The 23,392-nt window shown below is 38.4% G+C and overlaps 1 protein-coding gene across 2 annotated transcripts in view; it reads left to right on the top strand.

Moving 5' to 3' along the window:
- PLOD2 (procollagen-lysine, 2-oxoglutarate 5-dioxygenase 2) overlaps positions 1-23,392 on the top strand; it is a 113,090-nt gene that overhangs the window by 49,639 nt on the left and 40,059 nt on the right. For both annotated transcript variants that reach the window (XM_006869865.1, XM_006869864.1), the window contains exons 3-6: positions 10-146; positions 13,984-14,147; positions 17,836-17,948; positions 20,252-20,315. In XM_006869865.1, the coding sequence (XP_006869927.1) occupies positions 10-146; positions 13,984-14,147; positions 17,836-17,948; positions 20,252-20,315 (478 nt within the window). The remainder of the gene's footprint in view (positions 1-9; positions 147-13,983; positions 14,148-17,835; positions 17,949-20,251; positions 20,316-23,392) is intronic.

Raw genomic sequence — 23,392 nt, 5'->3', positions numbered from 1 at the left:
CACTTACAGGTCCTTGGCCAAGGAGAAGAGTGGAGAGGTGGTGATGGAATCAACACTATTGGAGGGGGCCAAAAAGTGAGATTACTGAAAGAAGTCATGGAACATTATGCCAGTCAAGAAGATCTGCTTATATTATTTACTGAATGGTAGGAGAACTTGTTTCCTTTAAATGCATTGTACTCTGTGGACCTTTCAGAGTATATATTAACCCTTTTAGTAAAAAGAGTTAAAATGAATATTTGTACATTATATATCCAATTGTTTTCTTAACAACGAATCGTTGTTTTAAAATGACAGAGTCTAACATAAGGCCACGATCTAAGATACATATGTAAGGTAATCAAGAGTTGATGGGTTACCATAAATACTAATGAGAAAACATGACATAAGCTAACACTTTTTTTTTTTAATTCATATTTTAAATTTGGAGTAAAGATCATGTTGAATTTTTTTTATTGAATTTGGATACTCAAATTGATTTTGGTCAACCAAAAGATAGGCCATGTAAAGTTATAAATACAAGTGACATATAAGAAAACATATGCTTTTAAGGAAAAAATAAACTTTTTAATGTATGCATATCTTTTTACATATGTAAATGTAAGGGTATTATTTTGCATTCTTCGTCTAGTTAGTTTGAAGTGATCCCCAAATCTTTCCACTATAACGGAAACAGTGCAACTGGGTGGCTTTAATGGACAAACTTATTTTCTCACTGTTTTGGATACTGGAAGTCTGAATTTGGATTATTGACTCTAGGGAAAATCTTTCTCTCTCTCCATCTTCACCTTTTGTTCCTAGGTTCCTTAGTGATCTCCGTGTGGAATAAATCATCCCCAGTATGTCCTTGACTCTATGCTTCAGTTACTCCTTTTGTATCTGAAAAGTGATTGGCCTAAGACACACCTTAGAATGATAAAGCCTGTTTATAGAACAGAGAAAACCCAGATGGGATTCTGCCCACACGTATACCTATTGCTGTTGAATGGGTCCCCACTCATAGTGACTCCATGTGTGCAGAGTAGAATGGTGCACCACAGGATTTTCAAGACTGTAACCAGAAATACATTGCCAGGCCTTTTTTCTGACGCACTTCTGGGTGGGTTTGAAACAACAGTCTTTTGTTTAATAAGCAAGTACTTAACCAATTGTACATCCCATATCTAACTGAAATAAATATAAAATCTAATCATTATTTCATCAGTTTTTTATATGACTGACATGATATACATATAAAAACTCTGGCTGAAAATGAAGATATCATTTCTTTCACACAAATCTCTGCTGTTACCAAATATGCCTTCTCACTTCTATTCACTAATGCTGAGTTGTGTTTGCGTGTCTCACACAATGAAGTTGTGGGCTGTATCTAATTTGCAGTTTGTCACAGCACAATAGCAGGCGTACGTTAATTAGTGGGTAATAGTAAATTGGAAGTCCTGGTAGGGTGCTGCAGGATAATGCACTGGACCTCAAGGTTGGCTTGAACTTCAAGGTTGACAGTTCAAACCTCTCAGCCATTCCTTGGAAACCCTTTACAGAGTCGTTATGCACCAGAACCAACTCAACAGTGCTTAGCAACAACAGCAACTTGTGCAAAATATGGAGCATTAGTGGTTCAGCAGTAGAATTCTTGCCTGCATTCATTTCTCCATGAGAACACCTCTTGTATAGCCACTACTTGCCTCTTTGTGGAAGCTTGGTGCTACTATGATGCTGAGTAGATTTCATTGGAGCTTTCAGGCTAAGATAGACTAGGAAGAAAGGCCTGATGAATTAGAAAGTTGCCAATAAAACCAAAAATGAGATCTTATCTCACTCCAGCATTAATAGCAAAGATAAAAGAACAAACAGAAAGCAACAAACGCTGGTGAGAATGTGGAGAGACTGGGACCCTATTACATTGCTGGTGGGACTGTAAAATAGTTCACCCACTGTGGTAAACAGTATGACATTTCCTCCAAAAGTTGCAAATAAGAATACCTTATGGCCCAGCAATCTCTCTACTTGGTGTATAGCCACAAAAAATAAGAGCCAGGACATGAGTAGATATATGCACAACAGTGTTCATCACAGCACTAATCACAATACCAAAAAGATGGGAACAGTCTACATGCACATCAGTGGAAAAACGTATAGACAAACTTTGGTGTTGTTGTTATTAGGTGTCATTGAGTTAGTACCAACTCATAGCGACCCTGTGCACAACAGAATGAAACACTGCCCGGTCCTGGGCCAACCTCATTATTGTTGCCATGCTTGAGCCCATTGATGTTGCCACTTTGCTAATCCATCTCACTGGGGGTCTTCCTGTTTATCTCTGACCCTCTACCTTACCAAACATGATATCCTCCTCCAGGTCCCTCCTGACAATACATCCGAAGGATGAGAAATGATGTTTGGACATCCTGGCCTCCAAGGAGCACTCTGGCTGCACTTCTTCCAACACAGATCTGTTGGTTGTTTTGGCAGCCCATGGCACTTTCAATATTCTCCTCCAACACCATAACTCAAAAGCATCAATTCTTCTATAGTCTTCCTTATTCACTGTCCAGCCTTCGCATGCATATGAGGTTATTGAAAATACCATGGCTTGGGTCAGATGTACCTTAGTCCTCAAGCTGACATCTTTTCTCTTCAACACTTTAAAAAGGTCTTGTGCAGCAGATTTGCCTAATGCAATACATTATTTGATTTCTTGACTGCTGCTTCCATGATGTTAATGGTTGATCCAAGAAGAATGAAGTCCTTGAAAACTTCAGTCTTTTCTTTGTTGATAAGAATGTTGTTTATTGGTCCAGTGGTGAAGTTTTTTGTTTTATTTACATTGAGATGCAATCCATATGGAAGGCTATGGTCTTTGATCTTCATCAGTAAATATTTTAAGTCCTCTTCACATTCAGCAAGCAAGGTTGTATTATCTGCATATTGCAGTTTAATGAGCCTTCCTCCAATCCTGATGCCAAGTTTTTCTTCATTTAACTCAGCTTGTTGGATTATTTGCTCATCATACATGTTGAATAAGTATAGTGAAAGAATACAACCCTGTCACACATCTTCCTTATTTTTAAACCAGTCAGTGTTCCCATGTTCTATTTGAACAACTGCTTCTTGGTCCATGTACAGATTCTTCTTGAGCACAGTTAAGTGTTCTGGAATACTCATACTTATCAATGTTGCCCATAGTTTGTCATGATCCATGCAATTGAAAGCTTTTGTGTAGTCAATCAAGCACAGGTAAGCATCTTTCTGATATTCTCTGCTTTCATCCAAGATCCATCAGACATCATCAATGATATCCCTCATTCCATGGCCTGAATATGGCTTGAACATCTGGAAGTTCTCTGTCAATGTATGCTTACAGCTGTTTCTGCATTACCGTTAGTAAAACTTCATTCTCATGGGATATCAAAGAGATTGCCAGATGATTTCCTCACTCTCTTGAATCTTTTCTCTTTGCAATGGGCACAGATATGGATCTCTTCCAAGCTTTGGTCCATACATACAATGGACTACTTATGCAAAGTTGAAGAACAATAATGAATCTGTGAAACACCTCATAACATATGTGAACCTGGAGGCTATTATGTTAAGTGAAATTATTTAATCACAAAAGAACAAATATTGTAAGAGGCCACTATTGTAATAACTCAGGAAAAGGTTTTCATGTTAAAAGATATATTATTTGATGGTTGTCAGAGTTGGGAGGGAAGGGAGAGTAAATCACTGGCTAGAGGGTAGACACGTGTTAACTTGGTTAGTGTGGAGGGCAATGGAAAAGAAGAAGGTTGACAGAAGAATGATGAAGACAGGTGAAAACACAAACAGGTATGCAAGAGCTAAACAATTTTATATACACAACCTTGAAACAGCAGTGTTCTATGGGTAGGTACATGGGCAGAGACACAGGATGAATGAGTATGGGAGTCAGAATAGAAGTATACCCACAAATATATAAGAACTTGAAAAGAGTATTTGTGCATGGATATTTATTTTTGCTACAAATGCATGAATGAATGTGATAGAGCATACAGTGGGCAAAGTGATGACAACATTTCAGATGTTATCAAACATTTTAAGGCAATGAGTTTTTTTGCCTCGGGTCTCAGGACCATAGTCTCAATGAACACCATGGTCAATTGGCGTAATGTAATCCATAAAGGCAATGTTCTATCATATACTACAATGGTCAATCATATACTTCTTTGGTGCGTAGCATCTGGAATCTTAAAGAGTTGGGAAAGGCTATCTAAGGTGCAACTATTGAGCCCTCCATGTGCAAAAGAAACAAGAGTGATGAGAGCTGAAGATGCATGGATTCAGTTAGTTCAGTAGACTGATAAAACATGTGAACATCAATCTCCACAACTTTGAGACCAGAACTAGATGTTGCCTCACCATCACTACCAACTGCTCTGAAAGAGTCACACTATCAGGTCCAAGAGACAGTGGCAGAAAACGTAGAACAAAACTCAAAATTATTAAAAGAGATCAGGCTTACAGTAGGTAAGAGACTGGAGGAACCTGACACTAGGTCCCTCATCCACCCTTTCTTCAGGATGGGAACGGAACTCATCCTCATGGCCCTATTTTCAGCTAAATTATAGATAGGTATATGGAGGGAACAGCAACACTAGAAAGATATGCTCACCATAAAATGGGCAATCATTTAAAATCAAAAGGGCAACATTGGCCTAAGGATAAAGTTGAAAAGGGATGGGAAGGTGGGTGGACTGCAAATAGAAAGCACAGGGAGGAAGTGGGGTAACTTTTGTTGCCTGAAGGGGATTATTGTCATTGTGACACAATGAAGTGCATGAATTGTTGAATGTAAAACTGATGATTGTGTCTGTAAATCTTCAGTCAATTCACAATAAAAAGTTAGAAAAGAAAAAGAAAGAAAGAAAGGCATGATGATCTACTTCTGAAAATCAGTCAATGAAAACCATGTGGATCATAATGTTCAGATCTCCAGCCAATCATTAGGATGTTGCAGGGCCAGATAGTGTTTCATTCTGTTCTGTATAGGGTTGGTATGCAGTTGTGGCTGTAAATCTTTTCAGGACTGTCTTGAAAGCAGCTAACAACAAAAACACGATCAAATTCTGGTGATAGCTGCTGTGGTTGATGGTGGATTGACCGGGACAGGAATTCTGCCCTCTGCACTCTGGATACACTTTTCTGACACCAGCTGTGAATACTTTGTACATATTGTCAGAAGAGAGCAGTACCTGGAGAAGGACCTCATGCTTGATAAAGTAGAGGGTCAGCAAAAAAGAATAAGACCTCCAATGAGATGGATTGGCACAGTGGCAGCAGCAATGGGCTTAAGCATAGCAATGATTGTGAGGTTGGTGCAGAACTGGGCAGCCTTTCTTTCTGTCATGCATAAGGTCACTAGGAGTCGATACCTACTTGATGGCACCTAACAACAACAACAACAACAACTATGAAGATGTTGTGTCTGGTGTATAGTAAATAATAATAAGTTCAGGAAATTAAAAGAGGACTCATTATTCCCTCACTGGTTCAGTAAACACTTAATTGTGTACTAAGTATCTGTCAGATTTGAATGTTGTAATGATGCAGAGATTAATTTAGCTGTTTTCTAAGGCTAGTGGAAGTTTTTCATTTATAAATAAAGACACTGACTTAGAAAAAACAAATGATGACTCACTGTCTCACAGGTAGCTGGCAACTTGAACAGCTTCTATCTTTGCCACCACTCTTTTCTTGGCTGTGCTCCGTGCTATGGTTGTTTAAGCATTGGGCCACTCTCAGAAAATGTCTGGAGAGAGAGACTCTCAGACAGACATCGTGCCCCACCTCTACACAGCTGCAACAAGGATTTCATTCAGTACGTGAAATTGTATGCTGCTTGAGGAAAATTTCACACAGTAATGACCAGCATTAACATGTTGTGTTAAGTGACATTGAGTCAATTCCAACACATATCAACCCTGTATAGATAGGGTTGTATTCAGGGGCAGAAAATCCTAATCTTTCTCCTGCAGAGCAGCTGGTGGTCTCAAAGCACAGATCTTGTGTTTCATAGTCCAGTGCTTATCCTACAGAGTCACCATGCTCTCAGCTTTAACACCATGCATACTCTTTAACAATTAAGTTCCTTTCCTTCTCTTTACTATTCCAAATAAATGTACTCAGTCTCCACTGGGATTTTCTTGTAATTTATTCAGCAAGTTAGACTGAATGGACCTTGTCAATTTAGTTTTTTTGGGGTGGGGGGTGGGTTCATGGGGGATGTTAGTGTGCGAGTCTGAATTTTCATAGTACTGATTTGTGGTGTAAATTCAGTTTGAAAATATAGACATATTTTGAGATGAGGGCAGTCCATCTAGTTGCTATCAAGTCAATTTCAATTCAAGGCAGCCCCATGTTTATCACAGTAGAACTGTGCTCCATAGGGTTTTTTTTTTTTGTTTTTTTTTTTTAATGTTTTATTGTGAATTATGTTACAGTTTACATGGGAGAGCATTAGTTTTACATTCATCTTATCGTATATTATTTTATTGCCATGGTTACAGTCCTCTCCAAGCATCACCAATCAACGAAAGGGTACATTCTATAAGCCTGCACTTCCCCCCTGCCCCCCATCATCAGCACACAGCTCCTTTCCCTCCCTAGCTCCTGAGTCCCCAGCTGCTCCATCTCTCCATGTCATCATCTCTGCCTCCATCTTGGGGATCACTGCCTCTCTGGGTAGGGTTCTGCTCTCCGCTCTTCTCCCTTCATGGTTCCAGGGACCTCCACTCCCAGCCTGCAAAGTCTATCACTTCCCTCCTTGCCACAAAATGCCTACTTTTACATTTACAACCTTCACAATCAGTCCTGGTAACAATTATTCACCCTTGCATCACAAGAGACCTATCCACATTTCCTTTAATCAAGTCCTGCCTAGACAGCTTGGATACTACTCAGTGGAGATTCTACCTTCCTCCATGCCCTCTGGATCTAGGTTCCCTCTTGAAAGCTTGTAAGCCAGTCGCTTCTTGCCTTTGTAGCCCCCCGCCCCCCATTTTAGATAGCCAATGTCCAAGTTTCCCATCCCTGTCTACTCTGTGTGTGGAAGGGGTGGGAATGATCCCTGCTGCAAAGATTTGTTCCCTCTTTTGAGCTACTGCGTCCATAGGTGTAGGTCAAGTTCATCTAATTGTATTAGGTTACTCTTTTTTTTTTTTTTCTTCTTCTAGTTGAGCTCTGATCACTCAGTCATTGAAGCTAGATCAAATGGGTATTATCTGCAAGTGTGGTTTGCTCTTGTGGATGTGCCCTCTCTTCTTATCCACTGGACACTTTACCCTCTACTCCAGTCCTCCATGGCTATGTCACTGACTCTGGGCCCAAGGGTCTCCAGGTCTTGCCACACTGCTGGCCAACCAGGTCTCCACCTGGGTTCACAGGAGTCTATTGACCATTGTAAGGTTTAGCTCTCAGCCTTATAGCTATTTTTCCCTCATTTCCCCTTGTCGGTGGCAAACGTGGTCACCCATCAGAGTGTGTATTCCCATTGAGTCTTAGTCTTGGAAGGGGGTTTACTCTGAGGGGACCCGACCCCTTGCCTTGATGTCTCCTGGGTGGGCAACTTGTTTGTTCTTGGTCAGTCTGCCTCTATTTTGTGTTTTTCCTGTTAGTCTTTCAAGAGGTATCTTCTGCTCTTTTAGCCACTCCAGGCTGGTCTGCCAATCCTCTCAGAGGGAAATTTCCCACCTCTGAAGATTCCGGATGCTGTTCAGTATTCCACCTATAGTCTTATGTAATGCGGAGGCTCCGCATTTTGTATCCCCATTTTAGGTATTCCAATCAGTTATAGGCAGAAGATGGACTTTCAAGCGTTCTATGGTGATATTTCTGGCTTTTCCTTTCTCTCCCCTTCCAGTGTCTATTTTATAATGTAATGGAAGGAATGGCAAGATTCAGTAGATAGCCAAACATCTTAACATTATTTCCCCCTTTATCCCTATTCCAACCATGTCTGAATCTGCATACCCCCTCACCCTGTTGTTCCAAGGTTGTGTATACATTATTATTTACTTCTGTCCCACTTAGCCCATGCAAACCTGCCTACTTGTTCTCCCCTCTGCTTTGTTCTTCCATTCCCCTCTCCCCTTTTGTGTATTGCCCCCCTCCCCAGCACCCTAACTATCCTGTGTCTATTCCCTGCCCTGTTCTCTACCTTTCCATCCCTCCCCTCACCCCACCCCCAACATCCCAGCAATCAGCAAAGAATCCCCCCACCCCCCTTTAGTATGGGTTCTTTTTCTTAGTTCTTTTACAGTAGTGGTCCTATGCAGTATTTCTCTTTTTGTGACTGACTAATTCCACTGAACATAATGCCTCAAGGTTCATCCAGGTTAACTGGTGGTTTGCAGCTTCCTTGTTATTCTTCAAGGTAGCATAATATTCCATTGTGCGTATGTACCACAGTTTGTTTATCCATTCTTCAGTTGATGGGCATTCCATAGGGTTTTTGATGGCTGATTTTTCAAAACTACATTGCTAGGCCTTTCTTTTGAGGCGCCTCTGTGTGGATTTGAATCTCTAACCTTTTGATTAGCAATTGAGTGCAGTCACTGTTTACATTACTCGGGGACTCCCTCATTGAACAGGTGACAAAAGACTGAAATATAAAGTGTGTTACTATTACTCTGTTTCAGTTTTGTTAGACTTTATATAAACTCTTAGACAATAGCCTATAATAGTTTGGATGATTATTGTTTGTAACTTAAGTTTATGGTAGTGATGATAAATAAAGTATATAATTGGAAACATGTTTAGGGGAAACTTCTGTCATTTTATTTTCTGGCAGCTCAGTAGCTTTGCTTCTTGTTTGGACTTGGGATAATTCATTTTTTTCCATCTCTTGTTCAACACATATTTATCGACTCTTCATAATACAAAGCTGTGGACTATACAGATGAATAAAGTCATAGACCTGGCATATGAAGGAGGAACAGAATGAGAGATTGACATACCTAAATTGAAGGGCAGCAAAAAAAAAAAAAAAAAAAAAAAGAAAGAAAACCTGTGAGAGGGAGAGACAATGGGTGGAATTATGGAGTTATGTTATGTGGTGATCAAGGAAAGACACACAGACAAAGTGCCTGTGGTATGGGCCTTGAAGTTTAATGGGTTTGGCACAATTAGCAAAAGATATAAGAAGAGGAGAAACTGAATAATGACACAAATGGGAGATGAAGTAATTCAGTGTTGTGGCAGCACAGGGCTTATAAACCTTGTTAATAGGAGGTTAACTCATTTCGATTTTATTCTTTAGGCCAGGGGCCAGTAAACTATTGCCTGGATTGCTGCCTGCTTTGTGAATACTTTAAAACTTATGCTCACTAAACATAGCTATTCTCATTTGTTTACAGATTTTCGAAGACTACTGCTTTTTCACTACAGTGGCAGAATTAATCATTATGACAGAGACTGTATGACTTTTAAAACCTAAAATGTTTAAAGGCCTAGGTAGTATTTGCCAACTCCTGCTATAGACTGTAGTTGAGAACCACTGATCTAGTTCAGAGCTTCACAAAGAGTGATTTTCAGGAGAGTTTATTAGAATCCTAATTAGAATTAGGGAGGTGATGGATAATGGGGACATCTCTAGGGTTATTCAATTAATCGAGGTCAAGTCCTTCTGATGCCAAAACAGATTGTTGTTGGTCTTAGTTGCCGCTGAATCAATTCTTACTCATGTTAACTCCCTATGTTCCATAGCATTTTGGATGCTGTGACTTTTAAGAAGCAAATCACCAGGTCTGTCTTCCAAGGCACCTCCTGGATATGTTTAGACCGCTGACATATTGACTAGGTGATGTGTGCTTAATGGTTTGTGCCATCTAGGGACTCTGCAAAGCAAATTAAGAAGATGTAATCAATAGCATTTGGCAAAAAAAAAGTCATAAAAAAGACCATGACAAGGGAGATATCAAAGCTGAATTAAAGATTTTGAGTTGGGGTTGATTGTACCATAGAAAGAGGGAACAAAGAGGATAAACACTTATAAAACTCTTAATGACCTGTTGGAGATACAACACTGGTATATCTGGGGGAGAACTGAATGTGACCACATAATGGTGGAACCTTATGGTTTTTGCAGGATCCAAAAATATTCTCTAGGGTTCAATGTGGAAACTTTTATTTTATTGTGCTATTTAAATGGGTTGGTTTCCTGCAAGAAATATTTTTATGACCTTTGTGCTTTTATTTTTTTAAAATTAAACTGAGTTTGTGTGGCCAAAATAACTTTGAGTGGAAAAGCTTTCTTGCCCTTTGAGAAACTGTAAAGCTCTTCAAATAACTTCTCTGAAATGCTTAAACAAAGAAATAAAGGAGCCACTGGCCTAAATGAGAAAAGTTTCAGGAACCTTAAATATTCATTTAAATTTAAATTCTTAATTGAATTATGTGAAGATATTTTTCCTTAAAATAATTGCTTTTTTTTTTGCTACAAAGGTAAAGTTTGTTTATAAAACAATAAATTATAAAATTAAAACTTGCCCCAATTCGTCTGTTTCAAACTATTGATTTGGTTAATAGTTTGAGATGTACTGCATATATAGTGTGCCATTCTGTAGGGATTCAAAACAGGAAAACATCCTCTTTCCATATCTGCATTTATAACTTGGATATTTGATGCTACCTGCAAAATGTCTGATTTAGTGTGGCCCAAGCCTCCAGAACTCTTCATTGTACTTCTGAGAAATCTGTACCTGGACCAAGAAGCAGTTGTTCAAACAGAGCATGGGAGCACTGAATGTTTTAAAATTGGGAAAGGTGTGAGACAGGGTTGTATTCTTTCACCATACTTATTCAACCTGTATGCTGAGCAAATAATACGAGAAGCTGGGTTCTATGCAGAAAATTGTGGCGTCAGGATTAGAGGAAGACTCATTAACAGTCTGCGATATGCAGATGATACAACCTTGCTTGCCGAAAATAAAAAGGACTTGAAACATTTACTGATGAAGATCAAAGAGCACAGCCTTCGGTATGGGTTGTATCTCAATGTCAGGAAAACAAAAATCCTCACCACTGGACCAATAAGCAACATTCTTATCAATGGAGGAAAGATTGAAGTTGTCAAGGACTTCATTCTTCTTGGATCAACTATCAACACTCGTGGAAGCAGTAGTCAAGAGATCAGACAATGTATAGCATTAGGCAAATCTGCTGCACAGGAACTTTTTAAAGTGTTGAAGAGCAGAGATGTCAGCTTGAGGATAAGGTGCTCCTGACCCAAGCCATAGTATTTTCAATAACCTCATATGGATGCAACAGCTGGACAGTGAATAAGGAAGACCATAGGAGAATTGATGCCTTTGAGTTGTGGTGTTGGAGGAGAATACTAAAAGTGTCATGGACTGCCAAAAGAACCAACAGATCTGTTTTGGAAGAAGTGCAGCCAGAGTGCTCCTTGGAGGCCAGGATGGCTAAGCTTCATCTCTGATACTTTGGACATATTGTCAGGAGGGAACAGTCGCTGGAGAAGGATGTCATGCTGGGTAAGATGGAGGCTCAGAGAAAAAGAGGAAGACCCCCAATGAGATGGATCGGCTAAGTGGCATCATTGATGGCGTCAAGTGTGGCAGCGGTAGTGAGGTTGGCCCAGGACCGGACATTGTTTTGTTCTGCTGTGCATGGGGTCGCTATGAGTTGGCACCTGACAACAACAGCAACAAGTCTCCACTTAATAAATTTTTTTCTTTACCCTCGTGATTCAACTTACAGACAAACTATGTTGTTTTTATTCAGTGCCATTGAGTCGGTTCTGACCCATAGTGACCCTGTATAGGGTTTCTGAGGAGTGACTCATAAGTTTGAACTGCCTACTCAAACTGACTTTTCTGTCACGCACATTGACCCACAGTGCTACACCAGGCAAACAATGTTGTTGTTAAGTGTTGTTGCGTCAGTTCCAACCTGTAGTGACCCTGTATAGGGTTACCAAAGAGCAGCTGGTAAGCTTGAACTGCTGACCTTGTCAGTGAAACTGACTTTTCAAGTAAACAATAGACAGGCCTATTTATTGTTCAGTGCTGTCGAGTCAGTTCATAATGACCTTGGCTGGGGTTTCTGGGGATTTAAATATTTGAGGGAGCAGAAACCCACATCTTTATCCTTTGGAGTGGTTGATGGGCTCAAACTGAAGGCCTTGTGATTTGAAGTACAGCGCTTATCAGATGGAGCCACCGTGCTCCTAGACAGGCCTATAAGGTGAACAATTAACACCAGGAAGGCACACACTCTTTTCAGTCATCAAATATATGAGATCTAAGGGCAGCATTGTCCTGGGATAGAAAGGATGGAGTGGACAGGAAAGAAGTACAAATGGAAATGATACACACAGAATGTAGGCCAAGTGCCGTTACAGTCTGGGAAGTGCAGTCAATGCTATGACTCATGATGTGTACATACTGTTAAAAGGAAAACTAATTTGCTCTGTACATTTTCACCCAATCATAATAAGAAGCTTAAAAAAGATGTATTTAAAAGCTTCATTTTAAGGATTAGAAATATAACAGATTATAAGAGAGCAAGATTCTAAGAGTATATGAGAGCAAACTGCCTCACCTTTCTCCCATGGAGTGGCTGGTAATTTCCAACCTGTGATTAGCAATCCAAGGCTTAACCCCAAATGAGAACTAGTATATTCTTTTGATGAAATAATTCATGTGTAAAATGTTACTGAATCTTGCCTGAGACCTTACTAGCACAGTAACAAGTTCCTTGAGAGGTAGGCCTCAGAGCAAGGTGTGTAGCACAGCCTCTGTACTCCCGAGGTCAGACAGCTCAACAGAACATCTGGACTCTTGGCAGATGCTGGAAGATCTGGTGGAATATTGATGCTCTTGAAAGCATCAGTTTGCCACCCTGGGATATTAAGCCACTAAACTGTCATCTTTGGAAAACTCAGACCTTGAATTGCACTGATGTGCAAAACATGCAAAATAATTTCTGGTTATAATGAATATTGTTATTTTTTGGTGCTGTCCAATGGATTTTCAACTCATTGAGAATCTGTATGACTGCACAACTGCCCCATAGGGTTTTCTAGGTTGTGATTTTGACAGAAGCAGATTATGAGGCTTTTCTCCCATGGCATTGCTGGTGGCTTCAAGCCTCCAAACTTTCGGTTGGTAGCTGAGCGCTTAATCATTGCATGATCAGGGCTTCTTACAATGAATAAGGAACTTAGTAAAGGTTGGAAATATGTTAGGTAGTGGCTGTTACACTTCATAGTTGGTTCAATCATTATGATTCTATGAATGCACCATGAGGAACAAAATCTCCAGAAAGGAATAATGAAATGGTAGACATTGCATTATAGTGTCAATTTTTATAAGTTTTTTCAAATATATTCTATTATAAAGATGTGCTTGTCTGAGCACATTTACTTTGGGATTTCAGAGTAATGGTTCACAGATTTAAAATATATTGAACACATTTAGTAGTTGAACACATTTTGTCAAAGATAATGACTTCTTCAGAAATTATGTTAGATGCAAATTGACTTGAAACATTGGGCAGTTACAATGGCAGCTTTTGTCACTTACTATGGCTACATTACTTTGTTATATAGTAAGTAACTGACGTTTTAGCATTTTAACACTGTTTTAAAATTTTGATTTGGGTAATAAGTGACTTCAGAAAAATTATTAAGACTACCACTAAAAATCTGTAATTTCATTGGACTTTATTGACCAAGGTAATACAAATACTGATAATTTACTGAAATCCTTGTATCTTAAGTTGTGGAAACCTTATTTGGTTATTTGCATTAATGATTATTTGCATTAATCATTTGTTGGAGCACATCTCATCCTTTTGGCTAAGATTAGTTGTAATTCTATGTCAAATTCTAAACTCTGACTCTTATTAGAGACCTTTTCTTTACTTGATTTAAATACCTGAATTCCAATGAGTATTTTAAAACTTCCCTTTTCCCCCTCTTAACAGCTTTGATGTCATATTTGCTGGTGGTCCAGAAGAAGTTTTAAAGAAATTCCAGAAGTTAAACCACAAAGTTGTCTTTGCAGCTGATGGAATTCTATGGCCAGATAAAAGAATAGCAGACAAGTATCCCATTGTGCACATTGGGAAACGCTACCTGAATTCAGGAGGTGGGTAAGAAACTGGCAGAAAAAGTGCAACATAAGTCATAGTAAATTATCAATATTGATAAAACAGCCTTTCTTTTCTTCCTTTTCTTTTGTTTTTGGTTGCTGTGGCACCTGTAGATGTGAGGTATTAAATAACCTTTAAGTTATTATTGGTGCTTTTGTTACGTACTGTCGAGACAATGCTGACTCATAGCAACCCTGTGCAGGGTTTCTAAGGATGGCTGGTGGGTTTGAATCAACAACTTTGCTGTTATTATTATTATTACTGTGGATGAATAGTATCCAGAGGGCATTTTATAGTTGACAATCCATTTTGTCATATATTATGCCATTTGATGCTCCTAACAACGCATTATTATTATTTCCACATTATAAGTGAAGAAAGAAACCAATGCTGCCAGAATTTATGTTATTTTCCTGAACAGGAACCATGGAAGGTACAAAATGGTTAATGTGATACACTGCAAAGCAAAGAACAGTGGTTCAAATCCATACAGAGGTACCTGGGGAGAGAAAGAATGGCCTAGTGATATACTCCCCAGATTTAGCCATTTGAAATCCCTATAGAGCACAGTTCTCATATACATGTGGGGTCACCATGAATTGGAATCACTTAAACACAGTCAACTTTTTCTTGTTTCTCTCAGTTAGGATTTTATTGTTGTTGTTTTGTCCAGTCAGTTCCAACTCATAGTGACCCTGTGTAGGGTTTCTGAGAACCTGCTGGTGGATGTGAACCACTGAGCTTATACTTAGCAGTCCAGTGCTTATACTACAGTGGTATTCACATCATAAATATTTTGAAACTCTAAACTCCAGTATGCATTGTCTACTTTCAGCTTACCTTTTCTCTCCATTCCTTTTAGGATCCCTTGGCCACTTTATTTTTACCCATTCTGTGTGAGGCTGCCTTAAGTATTCAGAGTTTCCGAAACCCGTGGAACAATTCCACTCTTTCCTGTTGGGTCACTGTGGTTCGACATTGGCAGTTGGCAGTGTGTGTGTGTGTACATACCACCTTTGGATATTACTTACATTTTTGAGTGAGAACCTAGGGTTTATCATGCTGAACACTTGGTCCTCATTGCCTCAGCAGTTTGTTCAAGTTGGATTTCTGGCTCTCTTGCTGTTCACACTTCTCCCACAGATGGCGCCCACTCAGACTTACCATCTTGAGTCCTCCGCATGTACTGCTTCCACTCGATAGCCTCTGTTGTTGTTGTTGTTAAGTGTTGTGGAGTCAGTTCCAACTCACAGCGACTCTAGATAGGGTTTCTGAGTAGCAGCTGGTCGGTTTAAACAACTGGTCTTTCAGTTAGCAGTCCAGCGCTTATCCTACAATGCCACACATTGTCTCTAGGCACTCAATAACACATAGCTAATCTTTTAATTGGAGTCCTGGTGTGGTGCTGTGGGTTAATGCGCCAGACTGCAAAGCCTTTTGAACTTCAAGGTCGGCAGTTCAAGCTCACCAGCTGTTTCCAGGAAACCCTATACAGGCTTGCTATGGGTCAGAACTGACTCGACAGCACTTCACAACAACAACAACAACAATCTTTTAACTTGTTCTGAATCAGAAAATTTAAGACCTTTTTTGTTTTGTTTTGTTTTGTTTTAACAAACAGGAAGTATTTAACTTTAGACTGCTGGATGTTTCATTTTATGCTTATAAAATTTTTCTAAGATTTGATATGTATGTTGAGATCTCATCTATAGATATGTCTGGATAGTAATTTATTCACGCAGGTGTCTAAATTTCAGACAGAGTCACAATACTGTGAAAATAACAGAAAACCAGCAAGCAAGTGCTTGTGTGAACCACTTTGATTAGCAAGATTTTATTTAAAAAATGGGAAAGTTATCTAACAAGGCCATCACTGAATTTCCTTTTGATCTCTGTAGCATAAATAGAGAAATCACAATATGTTTAATAAAGGCTTATGTGATTTCATGGATGATGCAGTGATAGTTCTTCAAATGATATGTCATTATTGTGGGTGTTATCTATTTTTAATTGTTATTATATTGTTATAAAATATAACTAACATAAAATTTTCATTTAAACCATTTATAATTGTAAAATTCAATTGTATTAATTACTTTTACAATATTATGCCACCATGGCACATATGAGAGTATTTTTTAATTAAAAAAAAACACAACCTTTTTTCTTACAAAGAAAACTTAGAACATTAGAAACATTATTGGCCTGAGACAATATGGCATTTTAATACATAAATATATATGATTTGAAGCATATATGCTATGAAAATGGATGGGATTTCTTTTTCATTTATTTGAAGATGTTTTGGATTTATGAGACGGATCAATAAATATATATTTTAAATAATCAGTAATGTAAACCATTGGAAAATGTTATGTGTCATATGTATTTTTGAAAATGTTTGTTTATATATATTTTCCACCACAAAAGATTGGTCACAGAAATTTTAAAAAACTGTATTATTTCACAGGGTTTTAGGATTTTTCCATTTAGCAAGAATAACAAAAGTAATGAACAGCGAGTGATTGATTTTTATCATGTTTTTTTATTTTGTCTTGTTTTTTCAAGATAACAAGAATATTGCTTGACCTATTTACTTTAATTAATTCTCTTATTCCTACAAGGAAATTTTAACACTGTGGGTTAAAAAAAAAGTAGGTTTCCTTTCAATTCACAAGAGGAACGTTGGTTCCTTTTGAAAAGTATTGTGTGTCAATGAAACATAGCAATTTGGCATTTCTGGAATACAGAGGATGACTGAAAACAGGAAAAATATCCTGTTGTCTATGTCTTTTGTAGACAAATGTTATTGCAGATTGCATGCTTATGCTTTCAGGCCAAAAGGGAACAATCCAATTTTAGATTTTCATTCTTAAGGCTGTGACACACAAAACCTAGCCAGAGAATGGCTTAGCAGGCATAATAATGACTAGCTCAAGTAAGGAAAGAACTCTGAAATGTCTGAGGTATAAAATGCCTTTGAGATATTTGTAGTTAGTGACAAATCCAACATTTCTTTGATTGTGTTAGCATCTCTGGAATTGACAGGAAAACCACTGTAGCAGAGACTTTCTTTTTCAGATCCAAAAAGAACATTGAAGAAGGGCAAGAGAAAATTTTTTCTGTCTTACTCTGTTGTTTTCCTAGCAACTCTTTTCCTTAGGAAACATGGACAAAACTACTTTGTTCCAGTTAATTTTGGGATTTTGTGTGTTCAAAAAATTATTTTCTTCCTTATAATTTGTAGTAAAACCCACTCCATTATACCTTGTGTAAGTTTCTCTCTGATCAACGTGGAAAAGCAATGAGTATATTATTAAGAAGTCCTGGTATGGCACTGTACGATAGTATAGAAGATAACAGTGTATACAGTGAACCTGTGAGAGCCAGAACTTGATGACACTGCTTTATTTTTCCTAGTTGCCCAAGTTTTCTGTCCTTGACAGGGCACACTCTTACTACTTTTCTGCCTCTCATTTTAGTGGAAAGATTTGAGTTTTCCTTCTCTGACAGGTTTCCTCCTTACAGATTTAACTGTTATTTCTCATGGTAGTCTGTGAAGCTACAACATAAGGATTAGCCCTCATCGTATCACTGATCTGTGCAACTGGTCAATGGAATTCAAGTAGATATGAGTTTTGGCCTTTGAATAATACATTCTATACTCTCTCTGCCATGTTGCAGGATTTATTGGCTATGCTCCATCTGTTAACCGTATAGTTCAACAGTGGAATCTCCAAGATAATGATGATGATCAGCTCTTTTACACAAAAATTTATATTGATCCACTAAAGAGAGTGAGTAATGACCTGCCTTTTCTTTTTGTTTTATTGTTTTGGTTGCTTTGTTCTGATTTGTTAATGTGCAATGCTCAGAAGCAAAGGGCATTATTGATAGTACGGCAATGGAAAAAGTGATTTGGAAAGTGTGCTTGTCAAAAACATATTTTTAAAAGTTCTGCTCTGCAATATAGGATTGCTGTGAGTCAGAATTGACTCCATGGCATGCAACAACAACAAAAAGGTTAGGCTTTGACAGTCTGTTAGGCTATGGTGTAGATAGAGCCTTATGTCTTTTATAAATAATACTGCAAATGGAACAACTTAGAATAACACTGACTTACATAAGACAGTTTTATTTATGCACTCATTTATTTTTTCTTCTATCACATAAAAAAAAAATGTGGAAGAGGGAGCACATGCATGTTATGGTGGCTTTATGATATAAAGAGGGACAGGTCTTTCCTGTTGTTCCTTTAACCCATAGTTCCCATTTTCAATGCAACTTCAAAATCACTGCTGGAGTTCCAGCCATTACATCCATATTCGAAGTAGCTAAAAGACAAAGTACTAAATAAGAGGCCATTTCAGTTGAGGAAATGTTTCTAGATGTCTCACCCAACACTTTCTCATATTTATCTTTGAACAGAACTTAATTGTGTGGCCACACAAAATATGCAAAGGCAATTTTGTCCTTTATTTTTATATGGCCTACTAAAACTCTTAAGTTCTGCTTCCAAAGCAGGGAATGTTCGGGATAGCAGTTGTCTGCCATAGACCCTAGAGGGAACATTCCTGAGATTCATTTGTTAATAAAACTTTGGAGAAAATAAAGCAAAGCCTTTTCATTCATGACTATTTTTAGTATATTGCCTAACATAAGTTAATATTCCATAGATGTACAGTGTTTATACAATGGATGCATTTCTAAAATTTACTGAATGATATATTTGTGGGTACTGTTTTTTAGAAACTATACGAGGCTTTTTAAAAATAAGTACGTATTGTAATGAGTCTGAAACTATAGCTGTTTCTGTATTTCAGAAAAATTCTCTGTCATCTAAATATTTTCATTATACACTTAACACTTAAGACATTTCATTCTTAAAATGTTTATTTTTCTTCCTCTCTGTGTTTTGCTTTACCACTTGCATGCTTCACACAGCAAGCCTGAGGACTTGATCTTTCATCAGGGAGGAGAAACCTGCTCTTGGCATGAGTACTAGTCTATGCAACATGATGTTTGTCATATGTTAGTGTGTTTCATCTATAAGAGAACTCTGAATCAGATTTGTCTTTGCTTTGGGGTTCATTCTTTGAAGAATTGGTATCAATCTTGTTTAAGTTTCTTTCTGATCGACGTACAAAAGCAATGAGAATATTATTATGAAGACCTGGTGTGACACTGTAGGACTGTTAACCACAAATTTGAAGGTTCAAACCCACCAACTACTCCTTGGAAACCCTAGACAGGGTCACTGTGAGTCAGAACCAACTTGAAGGCACTTAACAATGACAACACCAATAATTATATTATGGCAAGGGAGGACCTGTGTTGGCTCAGTGGTAGAATCCTTGCCTTCCATGTGGGAAAGCAAGGGTTTGATTCTCAGACAGTGCACTTCACATGTAGCCATCACCCTTCTGTCAGTGGAGGTGCGTGTGATGCTGTGCTTCAGCATAGTTTGCAGACAAAGACAGACTAGAAATTAAGGTTGCCAATCAGCTGATGATAACCCGATGAGTTACAGTGTCTGATCCCATAATGCATGCGGTCTGGTTTCCATGAGTTAGGGCTGACTCTATGGTAGCTGACAACAAATGGCATTATGGCAAAGCTATACATTGAAAATGATGGTATTTGTAAAGCTGATTAATTTTTATGATGAGATTGATTAATCACTAACCAGTGGTGTCAGTCAGGATAGACAGATTATTGTGCAGTAAGACACCCCAGTCTAAACAATTTAACACAACAGAGATTGCCTTTGGCTCCATGTCCAACAGGGGATTTCTGCTTTGTGTTGTGGCTGATAGACCATCCATCTCAAACTTTACTTGTTGCTGTGCCAGTGGGAAAGAGCACACTTACGCTCTCCCCCTGGCATCAAAATACTTTAGGAGAGAAGTAACAAATCTCATTTCTGCTAACAACTCACGTGTCACAACTAACCACAAGGTGAAGAGGGGAAAATAATTGGAGAACATGATGGATGATATTCATGCCTTGTACATTCCACTTTAACCAATTATAGAATTATTCTTCATGAAGAATATTTCTGGAACTAGTTTTCAATATTATCTATATTCTTGTTTTTTAGGAAGCTATTAACATCACATTGGATCACAAATGCAAAATTTTCCAGACCTTAAATGGAGCTGTAGGTATGTTTCCAGAATAATGTGTTACTACATATACAAATGAATGCTGTGTTTACAACTGTTTCCCCATTTTTATATCCATTTTTAGACTATTTTAAGTTTGTTGTTGTTGTTGTTAAGTGCTTTCGAGTTGGCTCCAACCCATAGCAACCCTGTGTACGGATTCCAAGGAGTGGCTGGTGAGCTTGAACCACTGACCTTGCAGTTCAAACTGGCTTTGCTATCCAGCGCATTAACCCACAGTGCCATACCAGGACTCCTAAACTTTATAAAGTTTACAGTGTAGATATTGCCACCTTTGAAGTTATTTGGCTGTAGGCTTAGTTTGATAGTTTAATGTCGAGGTCCTATGTCGGGTTCCAGCCTCGACAAGGAAGTGTGAGTGTCACAAAGAAGGGAGATCTGGCGGCGAAAGGGATAGAGAAAGAGAGAGACGAAATATATACAAAAAAGACAGACACATAGATCTGATGCAAGCTGGCAGGTAGACAGATCTGCAAACATATTGCCTAGCATTGCCCAGCATTGCATGCAGAATTCACGCTACCTCAGCCTTTTATTCTCTTTTTTAGGGAGGGATTTGTTACAAAGGAAGGATATAATTCACAAAGGGAGGATGTGATTAAGACAGGATACGGAACTGAAATGGGATTAATCATTCAAAACAGGACATAATGATTCACAGGAACAACTTTTAAGATATTTTCGTAGTTTTTCTTAACAATCTAACATTTTTATTTTTACAGAAAAAAGGTTCAATCAAGCTGTCATATATTAATTTTTAGGCTTAAATGATCTAGAGCAGTAACGTGCGGTTTCTTAAGGATACTTAACATAAAACAAGGTTCCTGAAAGGAGCCAAGCTGTCTCTGTACACTTTGCAAACTTTTGTTTGTGAGCAAGATCTCAGGCACCGGGCTTCATTTATCTATACCTAAAATGCTACATTGTTCTTAATTATCATATTCCTATATACTTTTCAGGAGGAAGGAGAGCATCTGGGTTAAACTGATTATATTCAGAGGTGGTTTAATGGGGCTGCCACTGATCAACCCAGGGTCTGTGTATGCTGTCCCCAGCAGTTTAATACTTTCTGTTTAAATCATTTTCCATGTCCAGGACAAAAAAAGGGCAGTTCTTCGGCTTTAGGTAAATTAGAATTTAGTGGCTCACCACTTGGCAACTATAGAAGTATTCTGAATATGAAGGCAAATAAAAAAAAACATTGCTACTAGGATTCCCATTCATACATACATGGGTTTATTCCATGATACATGTTTAACCATGTGTCTTCGACATGTTCTCTTAGTAATATACTTGTCTTAGTTCTGTTGTTTTTGTTAAGTACCGTGGAGTTGACTCTGACTCATAGTGACTCTGCACAGGGTTTCTGAGGCTGCAAATCTTTATGGGAGCAGAAAGCCTCATCTTTGTCCAGCGGAACAGCTGGTAGTTTCGACCTTGAGGTTAGCAGCCTGATTCGTAACCACTGCGCTACCAGAACTCCTTTTAGTTCTATTGGGTGCCTTCAAATAAGGGTCTAATCATAACACTACTGAGATATGCACACCTTAGAGTAATCACCCATTTGAGATCGAATGGGCAGCATTTTCTCAAGGACAAAGTTCAGAGGATTAGGAAAGAAGGAAGAATTGAAGGAATTGTAAGAAGTGTGGAATAAGCAATATTGCAATGAGGGGATGCAATCAATGAGATGAAACAAAATGTCTAAAAATTGTTTCATGTACAACTGATGATTTGTCTGTTAACCTCCCATAGCATACTAAAAAGTTAAACAACAAAAACAAAACAACAATAAACCAGAGACTTCTGAGGGACTCTGCTGGGCCAGTGAAATTCAGCTCAGATGTTATTATGGTGACTGCTTTTTGGGATCCTGATGGGGTAATGGAGACAGATTTTCTCAAGAGATGCAGGAAGATCATAGGAGACTTACGGAGATTTTAAAAGATGATTGAAAACTGAATTTGTGAGAAAAAGCCAGGAAGTTGTGCTAAGAACTGTTTTTGTGTTCTTTTTTTCTATTATGACAATGCACTTCATTTTTTCAAGGGTTGTAATGGCTGTCCTCCAAGAATTTTGTTGGGAAACCTTACCCCATTCACCCTACAGTGCTAATCTTGCCTCTTCAGGCTTCTTTTTGTCTCTCAAACTCAAAGAACATTTAAATGGAACAGAATTTGAGATCCTCAGGGATGCCAAAATTGTTGTTTTGACATAGTATTAAATGACAGGCTCAGGATTCTTTGGGGAAAGGTTAAAGAAATGGGAACACTGCCTTCGTAAATGTACAGACCTCTCCACTGCCCCACTGGCATGGGGTTTATTCCATCTCATAGCAACTCTGACAGACTAGACCTGCCCCTTAGGGATTCTGAGACTATAAATATTTATAGGAGCGGACAGCCTTGTCGTTCTCCTGTGGAGCACCTGGTGAGTTTGGACCATTGACCGTGAGGTTAGCAGCCCAGCTCTTAACCTACGGTGCCACCAAGGCTAGATGGAGGATATGTTGAGAAATAGTACTCACACATTTTGATATTGTTTTAAACAGAAGTTTCTATGAATGTGTAACAAATTTTTTTTACTTCCCTTCAGTAGTATACATTTTCCAATGTAAGTTCTTTATATTATGATTTACTCAGGAGTGTTGGACTGCTAAAATACAATGGCTGACAACTAGGTACACATACAGTAGGAGCGTGGGTGACTGAGTATACAAAGGAGCTTGAAAAACTTTGTGGAAAAATTCCACTATTTTTCTACTCCATTTGTCCATGAACGTTTTGAAGCCCTCCTCATATGTGTGCATGCATGTGTGTGTGTGTGTTCCTAGATATACATTTTTATAATTATACTGAAGCAAATCAATCAATAAATTGAAAATTAAAATATATTTATTCATTATCAAGTCCTGGTGTGGTGTTATAGGATAAGCACTGGACTACTAGCTTGAGGTTGTGGTTCAAACTCACCACCCATTCCTAAGAAGCCCTACACAGAGGGACTGTGAGTCAGAACTAACGTGATGGCACTTAACAACAATTCATTATTACTCA

This window comes from Chrysochloris asiatica, unplaced genomic scaffold, assembly GCF_000296735.1.
Source record: "Chrysochloris asiatica unplaced genomic scaffold, ChrAsi1.0 scaffold00136, whole genome shotgun sequence".
In the NCBI taxonomy this organism is placed as follows: domain Eukaryota; kingdom Metazoa; phylum Chordata; class Mammalia; order Afrosoricida; family Chrysochloridae; genus Chrysochloris; species Chrysochloris asiatica.
The sequence above is the reverse complement of the archived record's forward strand: the minus strand, read 5'-3'. Positions and strand labels throughout refer to the sequence as shown.